General features: G+C 40.1%; 1 protein-coding gene across 1 annotated transcript in view; it reads right to left on the minus strand.

The window, feature by feature from the left end:
- The window catches only part of JhI-21 (Juvenile hormone Inducible-21), a 249,849-nt gene that overhangs the window by 16,318 nt on the left and 209,595 nt on the right, over positions 1-23,936 (minus strand). Inside the window, exons 4-6 of the mRNA XM_067151198.2 lie at positions 19,334-19,457; positions 8,126-8,326; positions 7,750-7,984 (exon numbers count right to left, since the gene is read on the minus strand). Of these exons, the coding sequence (XP_067007299.2) occupies positions 7,750-7,984; positions 8,126-8,326; positions 19,334-19,457 (560 nt within the window). The remainder of the gene's footprint in view (positions 1-7,749; positions 7,985-8,125; positions 8,327-19,333; positions 19,458-23,936) is intronic.

A 23,936-nucleotide genomic window follows, 5' to 3' on the forward strand; every position in this document is an offset into this window, starting at 1 on the left:
CCATGGTGACATCAAGAAGAGAAAAACAAGGGAAAGGCACTGCGAAAATTGGTGGTCAAAGCCTTGAAATTGTCGACAGTTTCAAATATATAGTGAGTTAATTAATGCAGAATACAAGGCTGGACATGGAGATTAGCCATAGGGTGCAACAGGGCAATGCATTCTACCAGAGTGTAAGGAACCTTGTCTGGAATAAGGAAGTGTAAAGAGATAATAGGAGCTGCCTGGCCGAGGCGGTAAAGGCGTGCTCAGTTTGCCTGGAAGGACGTGGGTTCGAATCCCTGTCAGGAAGTTGTAAAATTTAATAAACAAGATTTCCACTTCCGGAGGTGCATATGGCCCTGAGGTTCACTCAGCCTACACCAAAAAATGAGTACCAGGTTAATTCCTGGGGGCAAAGGCGGCCAGGCGTATAGCAAACCACTCTACCCCATCACGTGCCGAGGTTAATAATGGTGGAAGCCTTTACCTTCCACTCCTCCAAGGGTCTTCATGGCCTGTACGGAGGTGGCTTAGCTTTTTTTTTTTTGCTAAAGAGATAATGTGCATAATGTATTATGTACCCATATGCAGCTGAAACCTGTACAACGACAACTACAGAGGTGAGTAGAATTCAAGCCAGTGAAATGAAATACTCTACATAATAAGTAAGACAGTAAAGACAGATTGAGAAACGAAGAAGAGAGAAAGGTTGGAATGGAAAACGTAAATGAGGGAATTGATAAGCATAAACTAAGATGGTTTATACATGTAAAGAGGATGAAGGAGGAAAGAATACCAAAAGAGATGATGGAGATGAAGTTTGAGGGAAAGAGGTAGATATAAAACAAGGTGGATCAAGTCAATAAAGAGGAGTGCAAGAAAAAGAAACAAAATGATGGAATGGTGGAAAGAGAGAGGAAGGTAGAGAAGTGCCATAAATGCCCCAACCTGGCAGGAGTTAGATAAGGGGAAAGGAGGAGGATGAGGATGATGTTACCACGGTCACTGTATTTCAATAAATAGTCCATTTTAAAAAATAAAAAATTAGGTAAAAAAAGATCACAATTTTGTAATTAATCGGTATGTTAAGAAGTTAAACAAAATCTTGTATACAATTAATTACTCTGTCAGTTCCTTAATAAACACTAAGATATTCCAAAATTGTACCAAGGTTTCCACTGCTGGTACATTGCAAAAAATATTCACAAGCAAAAAGACTATAAACCACATTCTGCTTACAACCAACCACTTTATATTAGCTGCAGGCGGAGAAAGATCTGGGCTCAGTGTAAACTGAAACACAGTGAGGAGCAGACATGCGATGACTAGACTGCTCTAAGATAAATTCTCAAAATATTTTCACAGTTATAAAGTTATGAATACAGAATTTTAATATTCAGATGACTTTTCACTTATTATACTAATAATAATAACTATAATGTAGCCATATGGTTACATTGGGGGCGTAAAGGAAGTGAGATGTGTCATTGCAGTCCATCTAGCAACAATAATATAAGAACTCGGCAAGTATGAGTTCTCTAGCCTCTCTCACACCAACTCCAAGAAAATAACCCACAAGCGGAGCCCTTGTTAAACTGAGCAATCTAGTGGAAGGTTGGGTATCCAACACCAGTGGGAAACTGAGTCAGTGAGCAGAACAGTGCAGGATGATCACCACTCTATCATTCATTAAGTTGTGGTAATTACTATGGCATATATGACATGCTGTACTGTTTGTAGCCATAGGAGCGCAATCACAGATAGGTGATATAGATGTTGGTTCCCATAGAGAATCTGAAATATTTGTCCCAAATGAGTAAATTTATAATACCAATATAAATTCCGTTATTGGACATTATAAATTTTCCAGCTAACTCATTTCTGGTCACCAGCGTTTCAGGCCCGTGTGCTAGGTTGCGAATCTACGTCTATATCATTTGATGGCCACGCAGGCATCAATTTTTGGTAGTGAGACAAAGTCTCTCATAGTGCATTGGCACTGCTGGTGGCTTCAAGTAGCCTAAGCAGTGGCCTCCATGGTATGCACTAGCCATGCGTCTTGGTAGGTGTGCTAGGTACCAACTGATGAGCCCAACCTAGCATATGGGCCCGAAACGCTGGCAACCAGGAATGAGTTAGCTGGAAAATTTATAATGTCCAATAACGGAATTTATATTGGTATTATAAATGTACTCATTTGGGACAAATATTTCAGATTCTCTATGGGAATCAACATCTATATCATCTGATGGCCAAGCAGGCATCAATTTTTGATAGTGAGACAAAGTCTCTCATAGTGCATTGGCACTGCTGGTGGCTTCAAGTAGCCTACGCAGTGGCCTCCATGGTATGCACTAACCATGCGTCTTGGCAGGTGTGCTAGGTACCAACTGATGAGCCCAACCTAGCACATGGGGGCGAAACGCTGGCAACCAGGAATGAGTTAGCTGGAAAATTTATAATGTCCAATAATGGAATTCATATTGGTATTACAGATAGGTGACAACTAGAAAGACACTCCTGGAGGATACCATCTTAATTACCAAATGTCGGATAAGGTACAACTCCAACTACACCAGATTATGTCCATGACGTCTAACAACCTCAGCAGTTTTTGGATCTCTAGTCATTGTAGTCTCTATGGCACTTGGTTAGCGTCCTGAAACTGTCAAGGGCCATGTGACTGTTCATATGCACCAACATTCCCACGTAAAAAGATTTCACGCACAACGCCTGTGCGTGAATATCAAAGTCCTGTGGTGATCAGCATATTGTGACGGGGGCAGGATAGTGTAATCTGGGAGCTCCTAGTGATGAGTCGGCACGCAGGTGGCGAGTGTGTGATCGCCGTTTTGCTTGAGGAAAGACTGTAAAGCAGCTTGTGTGCTACATCCGTGACTGAGCAGTCCTATTTAGGATCACCTCTGCTCACCCTGAATGGGAAGCGGGCTATAAAAGTTGCCATAAACATAGGCATACCTAACTTCTCACCTGACTGGATTACCACGTTCAGTGGTATATCAATTTGCGGTCGAAACAAAAGAAAGATTTGCAACATGAATCTAGCTACCTGGAATATTCGTACTCTGATGGACACCAATTTAGATAATTGACCAAAGCGACGTAAATAAATCGTAATAAATCGTGAGTTGTAGATATATAACATAGATATCGCTGCTCTTAGTGGAACTAGGTGTGCTGGAGAAGTACAACTGAAGGAGCATGGCAGTGGCTATACATTTTTCTGGAAAGGAAAAGGTGAAGGCAAACCAAGAATTCATGGAGTAGGTTTTGCAATAAAGAATGAGCTTATTCACAATCTTGACAAGTTCCCATCTCGAATTAATGAAAGACTCGTGACACTCTATCTGAAACCCAAGAACAACCAAAGAGCTACAGTAATCAGTGCATATGCCCCAACTTTGAAGTCAGAAGATGATCAAAAGGAAGCGTTCTATAACCAACTTGATGAACTCCTGTCAAATGTACCCAAGTCAGATAAACTTATTCTGCTAGGAGACTTTAATTCTGGGGTTGGCAGAGCATCGTCACTGTGGCCTGGAACTACTGGTAAAGAGGGTGTAGGCAAAATCAACGCCAATGGAACCCTCCTACTCACGAATATGATCTTGTCATTACAAATACGCTCTTCCGCCACAAGGATAGATTTAAAACAACATGGCAACATCCCAGATAAAAGCTGGCACTTAATTGGCTACATTATTGGCCATGCCAGAGATCAGTGCGATGTTCATAAAAACAAAGTTATGACCGGTGCTGATGATTGCTGGACTGACCACCACTTAGTTCGATCTGTGATGGCTACACAGGTTCCTCCAAAATGACGGATTCAGGGGAAGGCGATAAAACACAAACATCTTAGAAACAACAGTACCAAATCTGCCTATCAGGTGCTATTGGCTGGTAAACTTCCAAATGAATACCCAGAAGATATTGAGCAGCACTGGTCATTATTAAAATCAGCTGTTATAGCAGCTAGCAAAGAAGCAGTTGGTTTTAATAAAAGGTAACATCATAACTGGTTCGACGAAAACGACAAAGAAATACTTGACCTAATTGATGAAAAGCCAAAAGCCTACAATGCTTGGCAAAATGATCCAAATTCACTTCCCAAGAAACAGAGGTATCAACAAATCAAAATGCAAGTCCAGAAAAGATGCAGGATGATCAAGAATAAATGGTGGATAAACAAATCAATGGACATGGAGAATTTAATCGCCTCCAACAACACTAATGCTGTCTTCAGTGCTACCAAAGCTATTTATGGTCCCTCCACCAAAGGTCTTAATTGTCTAAAATCCAAAGATGGTACTGAAGTTCTTAAACACCCTGACTCGATAACTTCCCATTGGAAAGAACATTTTCAAGACCTCCTGAACAGAAGCTTGCATGTCGAGGAAGATGCGTTTGCTGAAATTCAACAACAGCCAATTCAAGATCACTTAGGTGAAGTCCCTTCTCTTCAAGAAATAGAGAAGGCCATTCAACAGCTGAAGAATAAAAAGACACCCAGACAAGATGGAATTCTTGCCGAGCTCTTCAAGGAGGGTGGTCCTTTGCTAATTCAGTATACACACATGCTGATTGTGAAAATATGGAACACGGGAACAGTCCCTGCTGATCTGTGAGATGCTTCCATCATCACTATTTTCAAGAAAGGGTACAAGACTCTGTGTAACAATTATCGAGGAATATCATTGCTCTCTGTTGCAGGAAAAATTATTGCTAGAGTATTGTTCAGTCGTCTACTGCCATTGACTGAAATGTGTCTACCAGAAACACAGTGTGGTTTCAGGCCAAACAGAAGTATAATTGATATGATTTTTAGTGCACGACAAATGCAGGAAAAGTCTAGAGAGCAAAACGAACCCTTGCACATGGCCCTTATAGATCTTGTCAAGGCATTTGATTCTGTTAATCAAGAAGCTCTATGGAGAATTCTAGCTCTGATTGGATGTCCAAACAAATACATACAGATTCTTAGACTACTGCACGATGGCATGTTTGCTACTGTTCATTCCAATACAAGAGCAGGAGACCCTTTCTGTATTTCTACTGGAGTCAAGCAAGGTTGTGTAATTGCTCCAATATTGTTCTCAGTATTTGTTGGAACTATACTACACCTTGTGGATGATAAACTGCCATCAGGAGTAGAACTTGTGTACAGAACTGATGGAAATCTGTTTGATAATAACAGACTGCGAGCTAAGACCAAGGTGTCCTCACTGTCAGTTATAGAGCTTCAGTACATAGATGACAATGTTATTTTAGCCAACACAGAAGAAGATCTGCAATCAGTCCTAAATGCTTTTAATCAAGCATATGAAAGTACTGGACTGGAAATTAATATTAATAAGACTAAGATCCTTTACAAGCTGGTATCAAATTCCAGTAAGAGAACTCCAGCTATTACAATCAATAGCCAATTTCTGCAGAACATAAATCATTTTCCTTACTTTGGAAGCCACCTTTCAACATGTGCAAATATCAGAAATCCAATATTGTTTAAGATGTGCTAGTGTGGCTTCAGTCGTCTCCTAAAAAGAGTGTTTGACAATCATGATATCAGTGTGAGAACCAAACTCCACGTTTACAATGCTGTTGTAACTCCTACTCTTATTTCGTTGGCGATCAGGCAGAAATGACTAAGTCCATTTTTTACGAATCTGAGTTAAATGCACTACTGGGGTATAGAAAACACGTTCTACACGATGGCGTGGTCATTATTTGAATCGAATGAACTATTTTGGGGGCACGGGTACCCTACCCTGTAATGTGAAGTCCATTTTTGAAGATTGACGTCCATGCAAAAGTGATTAAGCGGACTTAATCACTTAATATGTAACATAGTAGAACGCATTGGAAAAAGAAGTAGCCCGAAAGATGCGATAGCCTCACAGTAATATAGAATCATATATCACTGATTTCTTAAAACCATGTTTGGACTATGTTTCTGGACTTATTAAATTCTGCCAGAATGCTGACGATTTATGGTTGCAAGACCTGGACAACTTACAGAAGAAACCTAAAATGCCTGAAAAAATACCATCAACAATGCTTGCAGAGAATACTGAAAGTTAAATGGCAAGATCATCGAACGAGCATGGAGGCAGAGATAGTCAGGCATCAGCTACGCTGGGCTGGCCATATCAACTGCATGCCAGATATATGCCTTCCAAAGAAAATCCCAACTAAAGAATGGCCTCTGTAACCATGAAGGGCAGCTTAAACGGTATAAGGATGTTCTAAAGTATAATCTCAAATGTGTCAAAATGATACGGTCAACTGGGAAACTACAGCTGAGAATAGGCCCAAATGGAATAGAATTGTATACAACAAAGTTGAACATCTAGAACAAGATAGGAGAAGATTAGAAGCTGAGAGGAGGAACCACAGGAAGGAACGAACAAATTTGAGGGATGGTGTTCTTGCACAACAATCTGCTGCAACAACTAGTGTGTGCTGTCACTGCAATAAAATCTGTGCATCCAGAACCGGAATGTTCAACCATCTCAGATGACACAATTAATACGTCCAAATGACATTGTATTTATTTACTAAATATTCGTTGACGAATACATGCCTATGATGATATGATGTATGATGGGTGTATTCTTCACCTGCGTCCCCCACACACAGGGGGTAGAGAGAAAGAAAAAATAAGAAAAGAGAATGGATCCATCACTTTGAAGAATGAAGTAACGGACGAAGAAAGGCAAGGGCCATGAAGGGCGTGAAAATGAAAGATTCTCTGGGCCACGAATGCTCTAATACTGTCGGGGTCGGAAAAGAACAAGAGTTGACCAAGGGAGGTCGGACAGGATAGATGAAAGTGAGGAGCCTGGCACAAGTGAAAGCAATGCCAGGACTCAGCTAAGGGCTCCGTGGTCGCCAAACACGCGCCCAAGTTGAGAGCCCCTGGGGCCCCTTTTAGTCACCTCTTACGACAGGCAGGGAATACCGTGGGTGCATTCTTTGTCTGCGTCCCCCACCCACAGGGGGTAGGCAGAATTTCATTACAGAGGTCCCACTTTTGAGGCACTTTAGAATGTGATATCTCTCACCATGTTGACTGCCAAAAAAAAAAAAAAAAAAAAAAAAAAAAAAAACCACCACCACAGTCTTCATCAGGTGCATGATAGGTTTTCCTTCTGAACTACTAGTTGGGTCACCAGGTGCCACAGTTCGTACATATATATGCATGCAAATAAGTGATTTGAAAGAATTTGACGATGTTCTTATTGAACAAAACATGTCACTCAGTTATTAACAAAATGTATGTTTTCCAGGTACATACAAGTGTTTCATAAATTTGTAATTTGTGTTCGACAGGCTGAAAAAACATATTTTTTATTTTAGTTTTTACAGTTTACTTTATGTCGCACCGACATACATAGGTCTTATGGTGACAATGGGATAGGAAAGGGATAGGAGAAGGAAGTGACTGTGGCCTTAAATAAGGTACAGCCCCAGCATTTGACTGGTGTGAAAATGGGAAACCATGGAAAATCATCTTCAGGGCTGCCGACAATGGGGTTCGAACCCACTATCTCCCGAATGCAAGCTGACAGCAATGTGACCCTAAATGCGTAGCCATTCGCTCAGTACTCATAAAGGTTAATTTAAATTGTAGATTTATTAAATATATCCAATAGTCGTCACACTCACAAAAACCAAACAGTCAAAGAGATGCCAAGCATTACATGATCAATTTTATTGCTATAGAGCCATTCAAAATTACCATACCTGTGTTAATGGGTTCAGCCACAGCAGGAATCACAATCAGGAAAAGGCAGCAAAAGAGAAACGTGATAGGAAGTGCAAGATGCACTTTGATAGGCCTTGGTAGATTAGGTTGGGTATAGCGTAAGTACAGAAGACCAGCTATACTTGCAGCAACAGTGAGCCACAGGATGAGACTGAAGTAGTAGATGAGCTTGTAGACGTTGCTTGTGCATAGCATAACCAATGACATGCCACACTGGAAACATAGAAATAATCGATTATTATTATTATTATTATTATTATTATTATTATTATTAAAGTTCCTCTGCTAAATTAATTTCAATATAGCATCAGTAGCAAAGAAAATATATGCTGCAATATAACTTCAAATACTCACAGTGAACAAAAGTGATGGGACAGGTGTGAACTTGCGGACATGAATGAAAGAAAAGAGAGAAGGTAGTTGTCCCTCCTGTGATCCAACTAAGAAGAGACGAGCAGATGTGAAAAGGATTCCGTTCACACCTCCAAATGTTGAGAGAGCTACAAATACTGGAACAGCCCAGCTGAAACTGCCGAACATCTTGTTACCAAATGTCTGAAACATTGAAAACGATGCTGATCTGAATGGACCTTATTCCATTTTATCTATAATTGAAGGTTGCACAGACTGACAAAACTTTATAAATAACATCAGCTTAATACATGAAATATCTGGGAAATAACACACAAAAGATATAGAGCAATTATAACTAGAATAATGAGCTTAAAACAACATTCATTTGTTACTTATTTGTTTCTTTACAATTGACTTATCTTTGAAAGAGCAGATGTTGAGCAATGAATTTCTCCCCATTTGTTCACATGAAGAACACAGGTGATTATATACATGTATATAAACTGAATATAATATGCACTTCAGCTCTTAAAAATTAATGTAAATTTAATTTAAATTTTAAATTAACATGGATAGTGCCAAATGAAGTGGTGTACAAAGAATTGGAACCCATCACGGACACTATTCGGAAGAAGAGGATCTCTCCTTTTTTTTGTGTAACATGACACCAGAAACCAGTTTGCCAAGGAAAACTTTAGGAGAACTGCAAATAACTCTGGATGGTTTGCAAAACAAAACGGAATATTTAAAGAAACTAAAAAATTAAAAAAAGTAAGTTTTAAACCAAAAATAGACAAATGATATACAATGAAAAGTGTATTTACAGACAAGGAGCAACAGAACAAACCAGAACAATGGAAATGCTACTGGGCAATTTGGAAAGGAAACTTAGCGAATAACATTACCAGAAAATGATTGACTGAAGTGGTCCAATGAGGCTGTCAAAGCAGAAGAAGAAGAAGAAGAATAAGATTTTTTTTTTTTTTTTTTAAATTTGCTTTACATCTCGCCGACACAGGTCTTATGACCATGATGGAAAAGGAAAGGGCTAGGCGTTGGAAGGAAACGACCATGGTCTTAATTAAGGTACAGCCCCAGCATTTGCCTTGTGTGGAAATGGGGAAACCATGGAAAACTATCTTCAGGGTTGCCAACAGTAGGGTTCAAACCAACTATCTCCCGAATGCAAGCTGACAGCTATGCGACCCAAACCATGCACCCACTCGCTTGGTATTGAAATTATTAAAATGAGTATACAGTAGTTACTATGGTGATAAAAAAAGACCTATACAATTTTCAAATATAATATTAATGAACCTTTGGGAATCTTTTTGGTTAACATTCCACGTATTGTATTGTATTTATTGTATTTATTCTAGAACATAACAGGCATTCAGCCCCAAATACACGTTCACAATAAAAAGGTAATAATAATAATAATAATAATAATAATAATAATAATAATAATAATAATAATAATAATAATAATAATAATAATAATAATAATAATAATAATAATAATAATAATAATAACAACATACATACATACATACATTACATACATTATCATTATAGACTGTTATGCCTTTCAGCGTTCAGTCTGCAAGCCTCTGTGAATTTAATAAACGTCGCCACAATCCTCGATTTGCAACTAGTGTTGTGGCCTCATTTAGTTCTATACCTCTTATCTTTAAATCATTAGAAACCGAGTCTAACCATCGTCGTCTTGGTCTACCTCTACTTCTCTTACCCTCCATAACAGAGTCCATTATTCTCCTAGGTAACATATCCTCCTCCATTCGCCTCACATGACCCACCACCGAAGCCGGTTTATGCGTACAGCTTCATCCATCCAGTTCATTCCTAAATTAGCCTTTATCTCCTCATTCCGAGTACCCTCCTGCCATTGTTCCCACCTGTTTGTACCAGCAATCATTCTTGCTACTTTCATGTCTGTTACTTCTAACTTATGAATAAGATATCCTGAGTCCACCCAGCTTTCGCTCCCGTAAAGCAAAGTTGGTCTGAAAACAGACCGATGTAAAGATAGTTTCGTCTGGGAGCTGACTTCCTTCTTACAGAATACAGTCGATCGCAGCTGCGAGCTCACTGCATTAGCTTTACGGCACCTTGATTCAATCTCACTTACTATATTACCATCCTGGGAGAACACACAACCTAAATACTTGAAATTATCGACCTGTTCTAGCTTTGTATCACCAATCTGACATTCAATTCTGTTGAATTTCTTACCTACTGACATCAATTTAGTCTTCGAGAGGCTAATTTTCATACCATACTCATTGCACCTATTTTCAAGTTCCACGATATTAGACTGTAGGCTTTCGGCACAATCTGCCATTAAGACCAAGTCGTCAGCATAGGCCAGACTGCTTACTACATTTCCACCTAATTGAATCCCTCCCTGCCATTTTATACCTTTCAGCATATGATCCATGTAAACTACAAACAGCAAAGGTGAAAGATTACAGCCTTGTCTGCCGGGCTGAGTGGCTCCGACGGTTAAGGCGCTGGCCTTCTAACCCCAACTTGGCAGGTTCGATCCTGGCTCAGTCCGGTGGTATTTGAAGGTGCTCAAATATGACAGCCCCATGTCGGTAGATTTACTGGCACGTAAAAGAACTCCTGCGGGACTAAATTCCGGCACCTCGGCGTCTCCGAAGACCTGAAAAATTAGTTAGTGGGACGTAAAACAAATAACATTATTATTATTATTACAGCCTTGTCTAACCCCTGTAAGTACCCTGAACCAAGAACTCATTCTGCCATCAATTCTCACTGAAGCCCAATTGTCAACATAAATGCCTTTGATTGCTTTTAATAATCTGCCTTTAATTCCATAGTCCCCCAGTATGGCGAACATCTTTTCCCTCGGTACCCTGTCATATGCTTTTTCTAGATCTACGAAACATAAACACAACTGCCTATTCCTCTCGTAGCATTTTTCAAGTACTTGGCGCATACTGAAAATCTGATCCTGACAGGCTCTCTGTGGTCTGAAACCACACTGGTTTTCATCCAACTTCCTTTCAACGACTGATCGCACCCTCCCTTCCAAGATGCCAGTGAATACTTTGCCTGGTATACTAATCAGTGAGATACCTCGATAGTTGTTGCATTCCTTCCTGTTCCCTTGCTTATAGATAGGGGCAATTACTGCTTTTGCCCAATCTGAAGGTACCTTACCAACACTCCACGCTAATTTTACTACTCTATGAAGCCATTTCATCCTTTCCTTCCCACTATACTTCACCATTTCAGGTCTAATTTCATCTATTCCTGCTGCCTTATGACAATGGAGTTTATTTACCATCCTTTCCACTTCCTCAAGCATAATTTCACCAACATCAATTTCCTCCTCCCCTTGAGCTTCGCTGTTCACAACACCACCAGGATGATTTCCTTTTACATTGAGAAGATGTTCAAAATATTCCCTCCACCTCTCCAGTGATTCCCTGGGATCTATTATGAGTTCACCTGAATTACTCAAAACACTGTTCATTTCCTTTTTCCCTCCCTTCCTAAGATTCTTTATTACTGTCCAGAAAGGTTTCCCTGCTGCTTGACCTAGCCTTTCCAGGTTGTTACCAAAATCTTCCCATGACTTCTTTTTGGATTCAACAATTATTTGTTTCGCTCTGTTTCCTTCATCTACATACAACTCCCTATCTGCCTCGGCCCTTGTTTGGAGCCATTTCTTATAAGCCTTCTTTTTACGTTTACAAGCTGCTCTCACTTCATCATTCCACCAAGATGTTCACCTTTTCCCATCTTTACACACAGTTGTTCATAGGCATTCCATGGCTGTTTCTACTACAGCATCCCTGTATGCCACCCATTCACTTTCTATATCCTGAACCTGCTTAATGTCTACTGTTTGAAACTTCTCACTAATCATATCCATGTACTTCCGTCTAATTTCCTTGTCCTGGAGATTTTCTACCCTTATTCGTTTGCAGACAGATTTCACTTTCTCTACCTTAAGTCTAGAGATACTTAGTTCACTACAGATCAGATAGTGGTCTGTATCATCGAAAAATCCCCGGAAAACTCGTACATTACTAACAGATTTCCTGAATTCGAAGTCTGTTAAGATATAGTCTATTATGGATCTGGTACCCCTAGCCTCCCATGTGTAGCGGTGAATAGTCTTATGCTTGAAGAATGTATTCGTAATAGCTAAACCCATACTAGCACAGAAGTCCAGCAAACGCTTCCCATTCCCATTAGCTTCCATATCTTCCCCACATTTACCAATTACCCTTTCGTATCCTTCAGTTCTATTCCCAACTCTCGCATTGAAATCGCCCATTAGCACTATTCTATCCTTGCTGTTTACCCTGACTACGATGTCACTCAATGCTTCATAAAACTTGTCAACTTCATCCTCATCTGCACCCTCACATGGTGAATACACGGACACAATTCTTGTCCTAATTCCTCCAACTGACAAATCTACCCACATCATTCGCTCATTTACGTGCCTAACAGAAACTATGTTCCGTGCAATGGTATTCCTGATAAAGAGCCCTACCCCAGACTCTGCCCTTCCCTTTCTAACACCCGTCAAGTACACTTTATAATCTCCTAACTCTTCCTCGTTATTTCCCCTTACCCGAATATCACTTACTCCTAGCACATCCAGATGCATCCTCTTTGCTGACTCAGCCAGTTCTACTTTCTTTCTTCCATAAGCCCCATTAATATTGATAGCTCCCCATCGAATTCCATTTCGTTCGCCAAGTTGTTTCCAAGGAGTCCCTCGCCTGTCAAATGGGAGTGGGACTCCGTTACTCCCATAGGTCCGAGGCTTGCTTAAAATGTTCTGAGCTCGGTCGATTCATGAAGCAGGATGCTGCCCTACTTGCACATAGTCCAAGTGAGGATCTCTCCTCTAACGGGTTATGGACCACCGGTGGATTGTATAGTCCTAGCCGCCTGAGCACAAGGAGGGCCAGGACTCAGAATATGTCCGAGATGCCCACTCCCATTCCATAGCAACTGGTATCCCGACTCTCAGGACCACTTACTAGGCCACTCAGCCGTTGCCCATGGTTCACGAACTAGGACGTGACTACAGTAACCCACAAACATGAAACATACATACATACATACATACATTATCATTATAGACTGTTATGCCTTTCAGCGTTCAGTCTGCAAGCCTCTGAGAATTTACTAAACGTCGCCACAATCCTCGATTTCCAACTAGTGTTGTGGCCTCATTTAGTTCTATACCTCTTATCTTTAAATCGTTAGAAACAAAGTCTAACCATCGTCGTCCTGGTCTACCTCTACTTCTCTTACCCTCCATAACAGAGTCCATTATTCTCCTAGGTAACCTATCCTCCTCCATTCGCCTCACATGACCCCACCACCGAAGCCGGTTTATGCGTACAGCTTCATCCATCGAGTTCATTCCTAAATTAGCCTTTATCTCCTCATTCCGAGTTCCCTCCTGCCATTGTTCCCACCTGTTTGTACCAGCAATCATTCTTGCTACTTTCATGTCTGTTACTTCTAACTTATGAATAAGATATCCTGAGTCCACCCAGCTTTCGCTCCCATAAAGCAAAGTTGGTCTGAAAACAGACCGATGTAAAGATAGTTTCGTCTGGGAGTTGACTTCCTTCTTACAGAATACTGCTGATCGCAACTGCGAGCTCACTGCATTAGCTTTACTACACCTTGATTCAATCTCACTTACTATATTACCGTCCTGGGAAAACACACAACCTAAATACTTGAAATTATCGACCTGTTCTAGCTTTGTATCACCAATCTGACATTCAATTCTATTGGATTTCTTACCTACTGACATCAATTTAGTCTTCGAGAGGCTAATTTTCATACCATACTCATTGTACCTATTTTCAAGTTCCAAGATGTTAGACTGCAGGCTTTCGGCACAGTCTGCCATTAAGACCAAGTCGTCAGCATAGGCCAGGCTGCTTACTACATTTCCACCTAACTGAATCCCTCCCTGCCATTTTATACCTTTCAGCATATGATCCATGTAAACTACAAACAGCAAAGGTGAAAGATTACAGCCTTGTCTAACTCCTGTAAGTACCCTGAACCAAGAACTCATTCTACCATCAATTCTCACTGAAGCCCAATTGTCAACATAAATGCCTTTGATTGATTTTAATAATCTACCTTTAATTCCATAGTCCTCCAGTATGGCGAACATCTTTTCCCTCGGTACCCTGTCATATGCTTTCTCTAGATCTACGAAACATAAACACAACTGCCTATTCCTCTCGTAGCATTTTTCAATTACCTGGCGCATACTGAAAATCTGATCCTGACAGCCTCTCTGTGGTCTGAAACCACACTGGTTTTCATCCAACTTCCTCTCAACGACTGAACGCACCCTCCCTTCCAAGATGCCTGTGAATACTTTGCCTGGTATACTAATCAATGAGGTACCTTGATAGTTGTTGCAATCCTTCCTGTTCCCTTGCTTATAGATAGGTGCAATTACTGCTTTTGTCCAATCTGAAGGTACCTTACCAACACTCCACGCTAATTTGACTAGTCTATGAAGCCATTTCATCCCTGCCTTCCCACTATACTTCACCATTTCAGGTCTAATTTCATCTATTCCTGCTGCCTTATGACAATGGAGTTTATTTACTATCCTTTCCACTTCCTCAAGCATAATTTCACCAACATCATTTTCCTCCTCCCCATGAGCTTGACTGTTTGCAACACCACCATGATGATTCCCTTTTACATTGAGAAGATGTTCAAAATATTCCCTCCACCTCTCCAGTGATTCCCTGGGATCTGTTATGTGTTCACCTGAATTACTCAAAACACTGTTCATTTCCTTTTTCGCTCCCTTCCTAAGATTCTTTATTACTGTCCAGAAAGGTTTCCCTGCTGCTTGACCTAGCCTTTCCAGGTTATTACCAAAATCTTCCCATGACTTCTTTTTGGATTCAACAACTATTTGTTTCGCTCTGTTTCTTTCATCCACGTACAAATCCCTGTCTGCCTCGGCCCTTGTTTGGAGCCATTTCTGATAAGCCTTCTTTTTACATTTACAGGCTGCTCTCACTTCATCATTCCACCAAGATGTTCGCCTTTTCCCATCTTTACACACAGTTGTTCCTAGGCATTCCCTTGCTGTTTCTACTACAGCATTCCTGTATGCCACCCATTCACTTTCTATATCCTGAACCTGCTTACCGTCTACTGTTCGAAACTTCTCACTAATCATATCCATGTACTTCTGTCTAATTTCCTCGTCCTGGAGATTTTCTACCCTTATTCGTTTGCAGACAGATTTCACTTTCTCTACCCTAGGCCTAGAGATACTTAGTTCACTACAGATCAGATAATGGTCTGTATCATCGAAAAATCCCCGAAAAACTCGTACATTCCTAAAAGATTTCCTGAATTCAAAGTCTGTTAAGATATAGTCTATTATGGATCTGGTACCCCTAGCCTCCCATGTGAAGCGGTGAATAGCCTTATGCTTGAAGAATGTGTTCGTAACAGCTAAACCCATACTAGCACAGAAGTCCAGCAAACGCTTCCCATTCCCATTAGCTTCCATATCTTCCCCACATTTACCAATCACCCTTTCGTATCCTTCAGTTCTATTCCCAACTCTCGCATTGAAATCGCCCATTAGCACTATTCTATCCTTGCTGTTTACCCTGACCACGATGTCACTCAATGCTTCATAAAACTTGTCAACTTCATCCTCATCTGCACCCTCACATGGTGAATACACGGACACAATTCTAGTCCTAATTCCTCCAACTGACAAATCTACCCACATCATTCGCTCATTTACGTGCCTAACAGAAACTATGTTCCGTGCAATGGTATTCCTGATAAAGAGCCCTACCCCAGACTCTGCCCTTCCCTTTCTAACACCCGTCAAGTACACTTTATAATCTCCTAACTCTTCCTCGTTATCTCCCCTTACCCGAATATCACTTACTCCTAGCACATCCAGATGCATCCTCTTTAGCTGACTCAGCCAGTTCTACTTTCTTTCTTCCATAAGCCCCATTAATATTGATAGCTACCCATCGAATTCCATTTCGTTCGCCAAGTTGTTTCCAAGGAGTCCCTCGCCTGTCAAATGGGAGTGGGACTCCGTTACTCCCATAGGTCCGAGGCTTGCTTAAAATGTTCTGAGCTCGGTCGATTCATGAAGCAGGATGCTGCCCTACTTGCACATAGTCCAGGTGAGGATCTCTCCTCTAACGGATTATGGACCACCGGTGGATTGTATAGTCCTAGCCGCCTGAGCACAAGGAGGGCCAGGACTCAGAATATGTCCGAGATGCCCACTCCCATTCCATAGCAACTGGTATCCCAACTCTCAGGACCACTTACTAGGCCACTCAGCCGTTGCCCATGGTTCACGAACTAGGACGTGACTACAGTAACCCACAAACATGAAACATTAATAATAATAATAATAATAATAATAATAATAATAATAATAATAATAATAATAATAATAATAATAATAATAATAATAATAAAACTTACAAAACAGGAAAAAAGGAACAAAGAAAAAAAAGCACGAGACTCTCAGGGCATGCCATGAGGTCCATCAGATACTCCGGAAACGTGACACTCCCTAGGGAGGATCACCACATTAGTCATCCTCAGTCCCTACATGTCACGCCCATCGACCCCGCTGAATAAAAAATAAATAAACAACCGATTGTCCGGCCATGTCATCATCCCTGGTGAGAAAAAGACCGCCCTCCCATAATGACACGACCGGCCCTATCCGTGGGGCCCGTAAGATGCTCCCAACCATCCCTACCAGATGACAGTGCAGCTTTCTCACTATTCCATTAGCGGCCGACCTTGTGAGGCTGTAACCGCTCTCCTACTGTACCCCGCCTCTCTCCTCTTTGTTCCGCATACATATATATATCTCTCTTTTATTTGTAATCAACTACTCCTTGCCATCATTTCCTGTACATAAATCGTGAGAAAACTGTACCTATCCACATCTAAAATAATAATAATAATAATAATAATAATAATAATAATAATAATAATAATAATAATAATAATAATAATAATAATAATAATAATAACAACAATGATAATAATCTACTAATAATACTAAACTGAAGCTCTATCTACTAACTGGCTACCGTACCTGAACAAAATACTCCTTAACTACCCTAACATACTAAATATACTAAAAGCCTTCCATCTAATTTTTGATCTGATTTTTGATATGCTCTATTGGTGGAAAAGAATCTAATTCCCTTCATGGGAACTTAGAATTTCCATACTAAATATATCCGATACAAGATCATTTTAGCTGTAGAAGTCGCCAACTCCTCGTTTCAGCACACTCATCACGTGTCCTTATGCACTCACCAACTTGTGTCACATTCATTGTTCCCTGACCTACTCCCGATCAATACGAAAACAACGATAGTCAGCAATTACATTCCATCCTGCCATATCAGAAACAAAAAGTCCACTACCTTTGCAAAATAATACTCATTTACCCACTCCACCCACTCAACTATGTACCCAACACCAGTACTCCCCTCACCATTAATTTGTATCATACAATCTCCATCCAGCGCATATCATAAAATTATTAAACAAGCTTCCCATAGACATACCTCACTATTCCAAACACATACCCTCTTACTCTACCTCTTTCATTTTGCTCTCAAAGGACTTTTTTACCACACATAGATACCTGTTCAACTCTCCCCCGTTTTCCCACTGCTTGATAATCCATCTTAAAATAGACTGCTCATCCCCTCTTCCCAATAGTTTCCGATGCTTGGCACTCAGTAACATTCCAGGTACTATATATTTACTGGAATTGTGGAAAGAAGAGTACTGGCATTGCCAATGACTAAGGGTAAATTAAATATGTGAATTTAGACTCCAAAGAGTTGCCAGTAATTAATTTTTAGTATATGCCAAGCAACTGAAACTTACTAAAGGAATACTGTAGGGTAGGTCATTACTTTTATGTTTTATTGATTAAAAGATGGCATATGATTCAATACCAAGAGAAAATGACATGCAAGGGAACAATTAATTGTTCAATGAAGTCATATATAGAAAGGCAAGAAACTGGACAGGAATTGGACATGATCACAATGAGAAGTCAATGTGAGAACAAGGAACAGAAAAAAAGAGACAAGGACTATCACGGAAACAGAAATGGATGACTCCACATCTCCATACAGTGGAATCTTCACAGAGATGGGCTCTTTTCTCATCAATCTCTGTTTTCCTACATCCTATCCAAGTTACTGTCTTCCTGCATACGACCTTACTAAGAGAAAATAACATTCTTATATTAAATTATTCCTTATCATTTATCAAGTCAAACCAATCCTGTTTTGTTTCCTTTATATGGGAGTGAAAGCAAAGATGAGCATGTGTTATATGATAATCAACAATCAGCCATGAAAATAGTAAAAAGAATATTTGATGCCAAGTAATTCAGATGAAGGAAGGAAAAATAAAAATTATGAGTGAATATAGAAAATTTACTTGTGAACATGTGTCAGCTAGAAGTTAAAAGACGACTCTCACAAATGATGAAAAATCTCAAGGATTTATGCAGTCTCCTGTGGAGAGTAAGAGCAGCTGGGTAAGACTAGGTTACTTTATTTAACTGATGTCAAATTTTCTTTTAAAGGAGTCAATCATAAGGTTGAAATACAGTTGGAAAAAAAGGGCTACAGCCTACAATCCTTTAAAAAATGGTGATGCTATGGCATAAAAGACGACAGGTCAAGCAAAGCATAGGGAAAATACAGTAACCAGAGCCAGAATAGGACAGAAAAAGATCACAAAAAGGCTGAAGATGAAATTGATTACAGTGTAAAAATTTAAGAGAGAGTAAGGTTTTTGAAAATCAATATATCTTTATTCAAATAAATAAATAAATAAATAAATAAATAAATAAATAAATAAATAAATAAATAAATAAATAAATAAATAAATAAATAAATAAATAAAATAAAAGAAAACATACAAAAATAAGTAAATTATCTCAATCCTGAAATGTAGCAAAGATAGACTTTTAACTTCACAATAACTGAGTCTTAATTACCATCAAATAATCGAGAGAGTAAGCCATAAGAAATCAATTTGACCTGGTACTACATTTTAATATGTTACTTTCTCTCTTTCATAATGCAGATTTTAGCTTACCACAGCAACAGCGGGTGACGCCAGAATCTCTTCAGCATTTACAACAGCAAAATATGCCAGATTAGCTAGAACGTACATCATTGTAACAATGGGCATTGCAATCCAGATTGCTCTTGGCAGATTCCTGGAAAAAGAAAGAGGAACTAGAGTGAGACAATGCAAGGAGCAGCAATTAGAAATTTAAGTATACTTTTCACTGAAGTTACTCAGACAGCTACTGTGTGGGACTCAGTGTTGACAAAATCTAATTACAACGCAATTCTTTTGCTGTGGCAGTAATAGATAGACCTCACCTCATCTCTCATCTAACAACACTAGCACAGCAATTGGCTCTTATATACCCTTTCCATGAAAAAAAAAAAAAAAAAAAAATGAAAAAAAAATGATGTGAATAATTATGGGGTCATCTATTCATTCACTTGCCTAAAAATACTTTATTTGCGAGACAAAAGATTATACTGAGAAAGCTACTGGAATAGTTCGTGTTAAGCACAGTGTCTAAATTATAAAAAATACTGAAATAAATTACAATATAATTATCTATACATAACAACTGGCAATTATATTTGATAAAACTGAACAATATTAAGCAAGTGGTTATTTAAAAACAAGCAAATCATTAATAGAAATGCCCAATTACAATGGGTTGTGTTCACTGCAAGCCCAGCAGTGGAGACCTGATGACGTCACCAGCCAAAGCGAGCCTGCGCGTGACCCCTACCGTCTAGTCTAGTAACCATGCTGGTACTTCTAATTACAGATATATGATAGTAGGACAAAATTTTTGCAGGTTGATCTCACCTCATACCCAACACAGCGATCCAAACGAACAGATCCCGTTGTTAAATCATAATTTTATTAATTAACAATACAATTGAGGAGCTATCTGATGTCGATCCTAGAAGATTGCAAAGAAAAATGGCCGAGAGGATCTGTCATGCTGACCACACGTCACCACGTAATCTGCAGGCCTTCAGGCTGAATAATTCAATAATTAACATTACATGATATCCATACTTCTATGACACCTATCACCCTGTTTTGCAGCAGAATTAGGTGATGAGTATAAGAAATAATAATTTAATCACAAGAAAAAAAGCAATTACCAATTCTTTTTTCATAACTGATATATAGTGGAACCTTGGATTGCGAGTATAATTCGTTCCGGCAACATGCTCGTAATCCAAAGCGCTCGTATATCAAAGCAAGTTTTCCCATAAGAAACAATTGAAACGCGGATGATTCGTCCACAACACAAAATTATTTATTCGCATACCATTTCTCAAACAATATATAACTTAAAACAAATTAAACTGCACTTTACCTTACAATAGAATCATTGTTGGTGTGAGGGAGACGAGAGATGACATGAAGGGTTACTCTGTAGCACGAATTTCACTAACGGAATCACTGCTACCTGTTGGCTCACTGGAATTGTTTTCTTTTCATGCAACTTTAAGGAGGAACCTGTCCAATGACTGTTGCTTTTGCCTCTTTATGAGGATTTCACGAAAATGTGACATTGCATTATCATTGAACTGATTCCTCGCCCGCACTGCTACAGCCTTAATCGGATGGTGTTTCTCTACAAAATTTTGCACCGTTTCCCACATTTTGCACTTCTCCTGAATCTCAGTTGAAGTGAGAGATTCCATTGACTTTTCCTCCTCCTCTTCCCCGGACGAGATCTCCTCCATAACCTCCTCCTATTGTTCGCGATGCAGGTCCATCAGTTCGTTGGTGGTCAGTTCGTGCCTATGTTCTTCCACCAGCTCTTGAATGTCCACGTCATTCACCTCCAACCCCATAGTCTTCCCTAAGGACACAATTTCATCGACAATCGGCAGCTCATTTTCACCATTAATCCCCTCAAAGTCATGTCCAAGAACACAGTCAGGCCACAGCTTTCCACAAGCAGAAGTGAGAGTTCTCTTGGTGACTCCATCCCAGGCTTTATCGATGATATTCAGGCAGTTCACGATGGAGAAATGATTTCTCCTAAACTCTCGGAGGGTAAGGATTGTTCCTTCCGTCACTTCGAAGCATCGCTGAAATAGTGCTTTGGTGTATAGCTTCTTGAAGTTCAAAATGACTTGCTGATCCATAGGCTGGAGTAGTGGAGTAGTGTTGGGAGGAAGGAACTTAACTTTAATGAATTTGAATTCCTCCAGTAAGTTGTCCTCAAAGCCTCAAGGCCTGGAGAATGAGCAGGATCATTGTCCATAACCAACAAGACATTGAGCGGCAGATTATTTTCTGAAAGGTATTTCTTCACTACAGGACCAAAGACCTCATTCATCCATTCAGCAAAGGCACAGGGGAGGGGAAAAAGTAGGCACACGTGACGCTCGTATTGCGGAACCTCACTCGCCTATCAAGTTACAATTTATTTTAAATGTTTGCTTGTCTTGCAAAACACTCGTAGACCAAGTTACTCGCATTCCGAGGTTTCACTGTACTTACGTTATTGTTATGTCATCAAACTGGTGAGCACGGTGTAGAGATGTCCTCTTGTCCTTTTCACCTCCTGATAAGATGTGAGCCATAAGTTCAGCGACTTTTTACTTACCTTTTTTTTCATCTTTCACCCTATTGTTAAATGAAAGAAGAGGAGGGAGCGGAGGATGAATGAGGAGGGCGCGGTAAGGAGGAGTTGATGGATTTCTAGATCGGGGCTGACATCTTACTATCAGATAACACCACAATTGTAAACATGTTGGCTGTGTAGACCCACGAACCAGCCCTCAGCTGCAGGTAAAAATCCTTGACCTGGCCAGGAATCGAACTCGAGAATAACATCTTCTGCCACAGTAAAGAATTAGTTAAACAATTTTTGCACTTTTTTAACGTAATTGAATGCGATTCATTCATTTTATATTCTCTAACATGATTCCGCTTAATCAATAAAAATATTTTTTATGACTATACGTTTATTATTTTCAACATTGAGGTGTAGTGGTTAATATGATTATCTGCTGCAAACGGTGACCCGGGTTCAATTCCCCGAAAACACAGCATCAGATAGCTTATCAAATGTAATAATAATTACTAAAATTATGATACCGTTTATTCAATAATAATTTTTAATCACCACTGCTCAGCTCGATGGTCTGTAGATTATGATGCATCGTGTAGGTGCGCTCCTCCAAGGGGAGATCCAGACCAGGAAGGGCATCTATCCGTAAAACTGGGACAGATTATTATTATTATTATTATTATTATTATTATTATTATTATTATTATTATTATTATTATTATTATTATTATTATTATGAGTAGGAGGAGGAGGTGGAGAAGGAGAGAAGGACATCTATCCGTAAAGCTAGGCCAGACGATGATGATGAGGAGGAGGGCATCTATCTATCGGATGGAGACGTAAAGTCTTAAGCAGACCTCACGATAACACAGATGCACAACTAAGTATAGAGATGCGTTTTAGGAGAAGGAGAAGAAGTGTTCATAGTTATTTGTCCGTCGGATGGAGACATAAAGCCTTGAGCTGACCTCTCGATGGCACAGGTGCACAACAAAGTAGGTCGTCGGATGGAGACATAAAACTTTGACATTTGTAATACTGTGACTTCACAGCTCCAAAGGCCTGCGCCAGTCCGCATTTCAAATCACTCCCGCTGTGGCGTCATGTTATTTGTCTGTCGGATGGAGATGTAAAGCCTTAAGCAGACCTTTCGATGCTAATCGACAGGAGGAGCCCTCCAAAATGACGACAGGAAGGGGCATCTGTCTGTAAAACTAGGCCTTGTGTAGTTAGGCCCCTCCAAGATGACGTCGGAAGGGCATCTGGCCATAAAACTAGGTTAGGTCATATGTACCCCCTCTGGTGAGAGGATCAAAATGGCGACGGGAAGGACATCTAACTGTAAAACTTAGCCTTGTGTAGTTACGCCCCTCCAATATGGCGTCGGGAAGAGCATCTGGCTGTAAAACTAGGTTAGGCCATACGCGCCCCCTCTGGTGGGAGGATCATAATGGCGACGGGAATGGCATCTGGCCGTAAAAATGCGACCTGTGTAGTTAGGTCCCTCCAAGATGACGTCGGGAAGGGCATCTGGCCGTAAAACTAGGTTAGGCATATGTGCCCCCTGGTGGGTGGATATACATGGCGACGGGAAGGGCATCTGACCGTAAAACTGGGCCCTGTGTAGTTAGCCCCAAGATGGCGACTGTTGGCGTCGGGAAGGCATCTGGCCGTAAAAGTGAGGTTAGGCCCCTCCAAGATGGCGTCTGTGAGGTTAGGCTTGCTCTCTTATGAAAAATCCGCGAATTCCCATTCCCCTACTACTATACTAGGGGTCAATGACCTCAGACCCCTGTATTCCCACTACTAGGGGTCAATGACCTCGTGGGAAAATGCTGACGCAGCACCCATTGTTTTAGAACATACATTGCCCTACTACTTGTATGAGCTCTCACTTGTTTACGGTTAAATTTTGGGAATGCCTAACACCGGAATATCTCTTAGAATTCTCTCATTTTCTCACGACTTGAAAATGTACTCCTTGAGTAACTGCAGAGAAGGAAGATCGAACTGGTGCTTTTGAAGAACTGGTTCAGGAAAGAAGGAAGTTCATAAATTCAGAACATG

The sequence above is a fragment of the Anabrus simplex genome, chromosome 7, assembly GCF_040414725.1.
Source record: "Anabrus simplex isolate iqAnaSimp1 chromosome 7, ASM4041472v1, whole genome shotgun sequence".
NCBI lineage: Eukaryota > Metazoa > Arthropoda > Insecta > Orthoptera > Tettigoniidae > Anabrus > Anabrus simplex.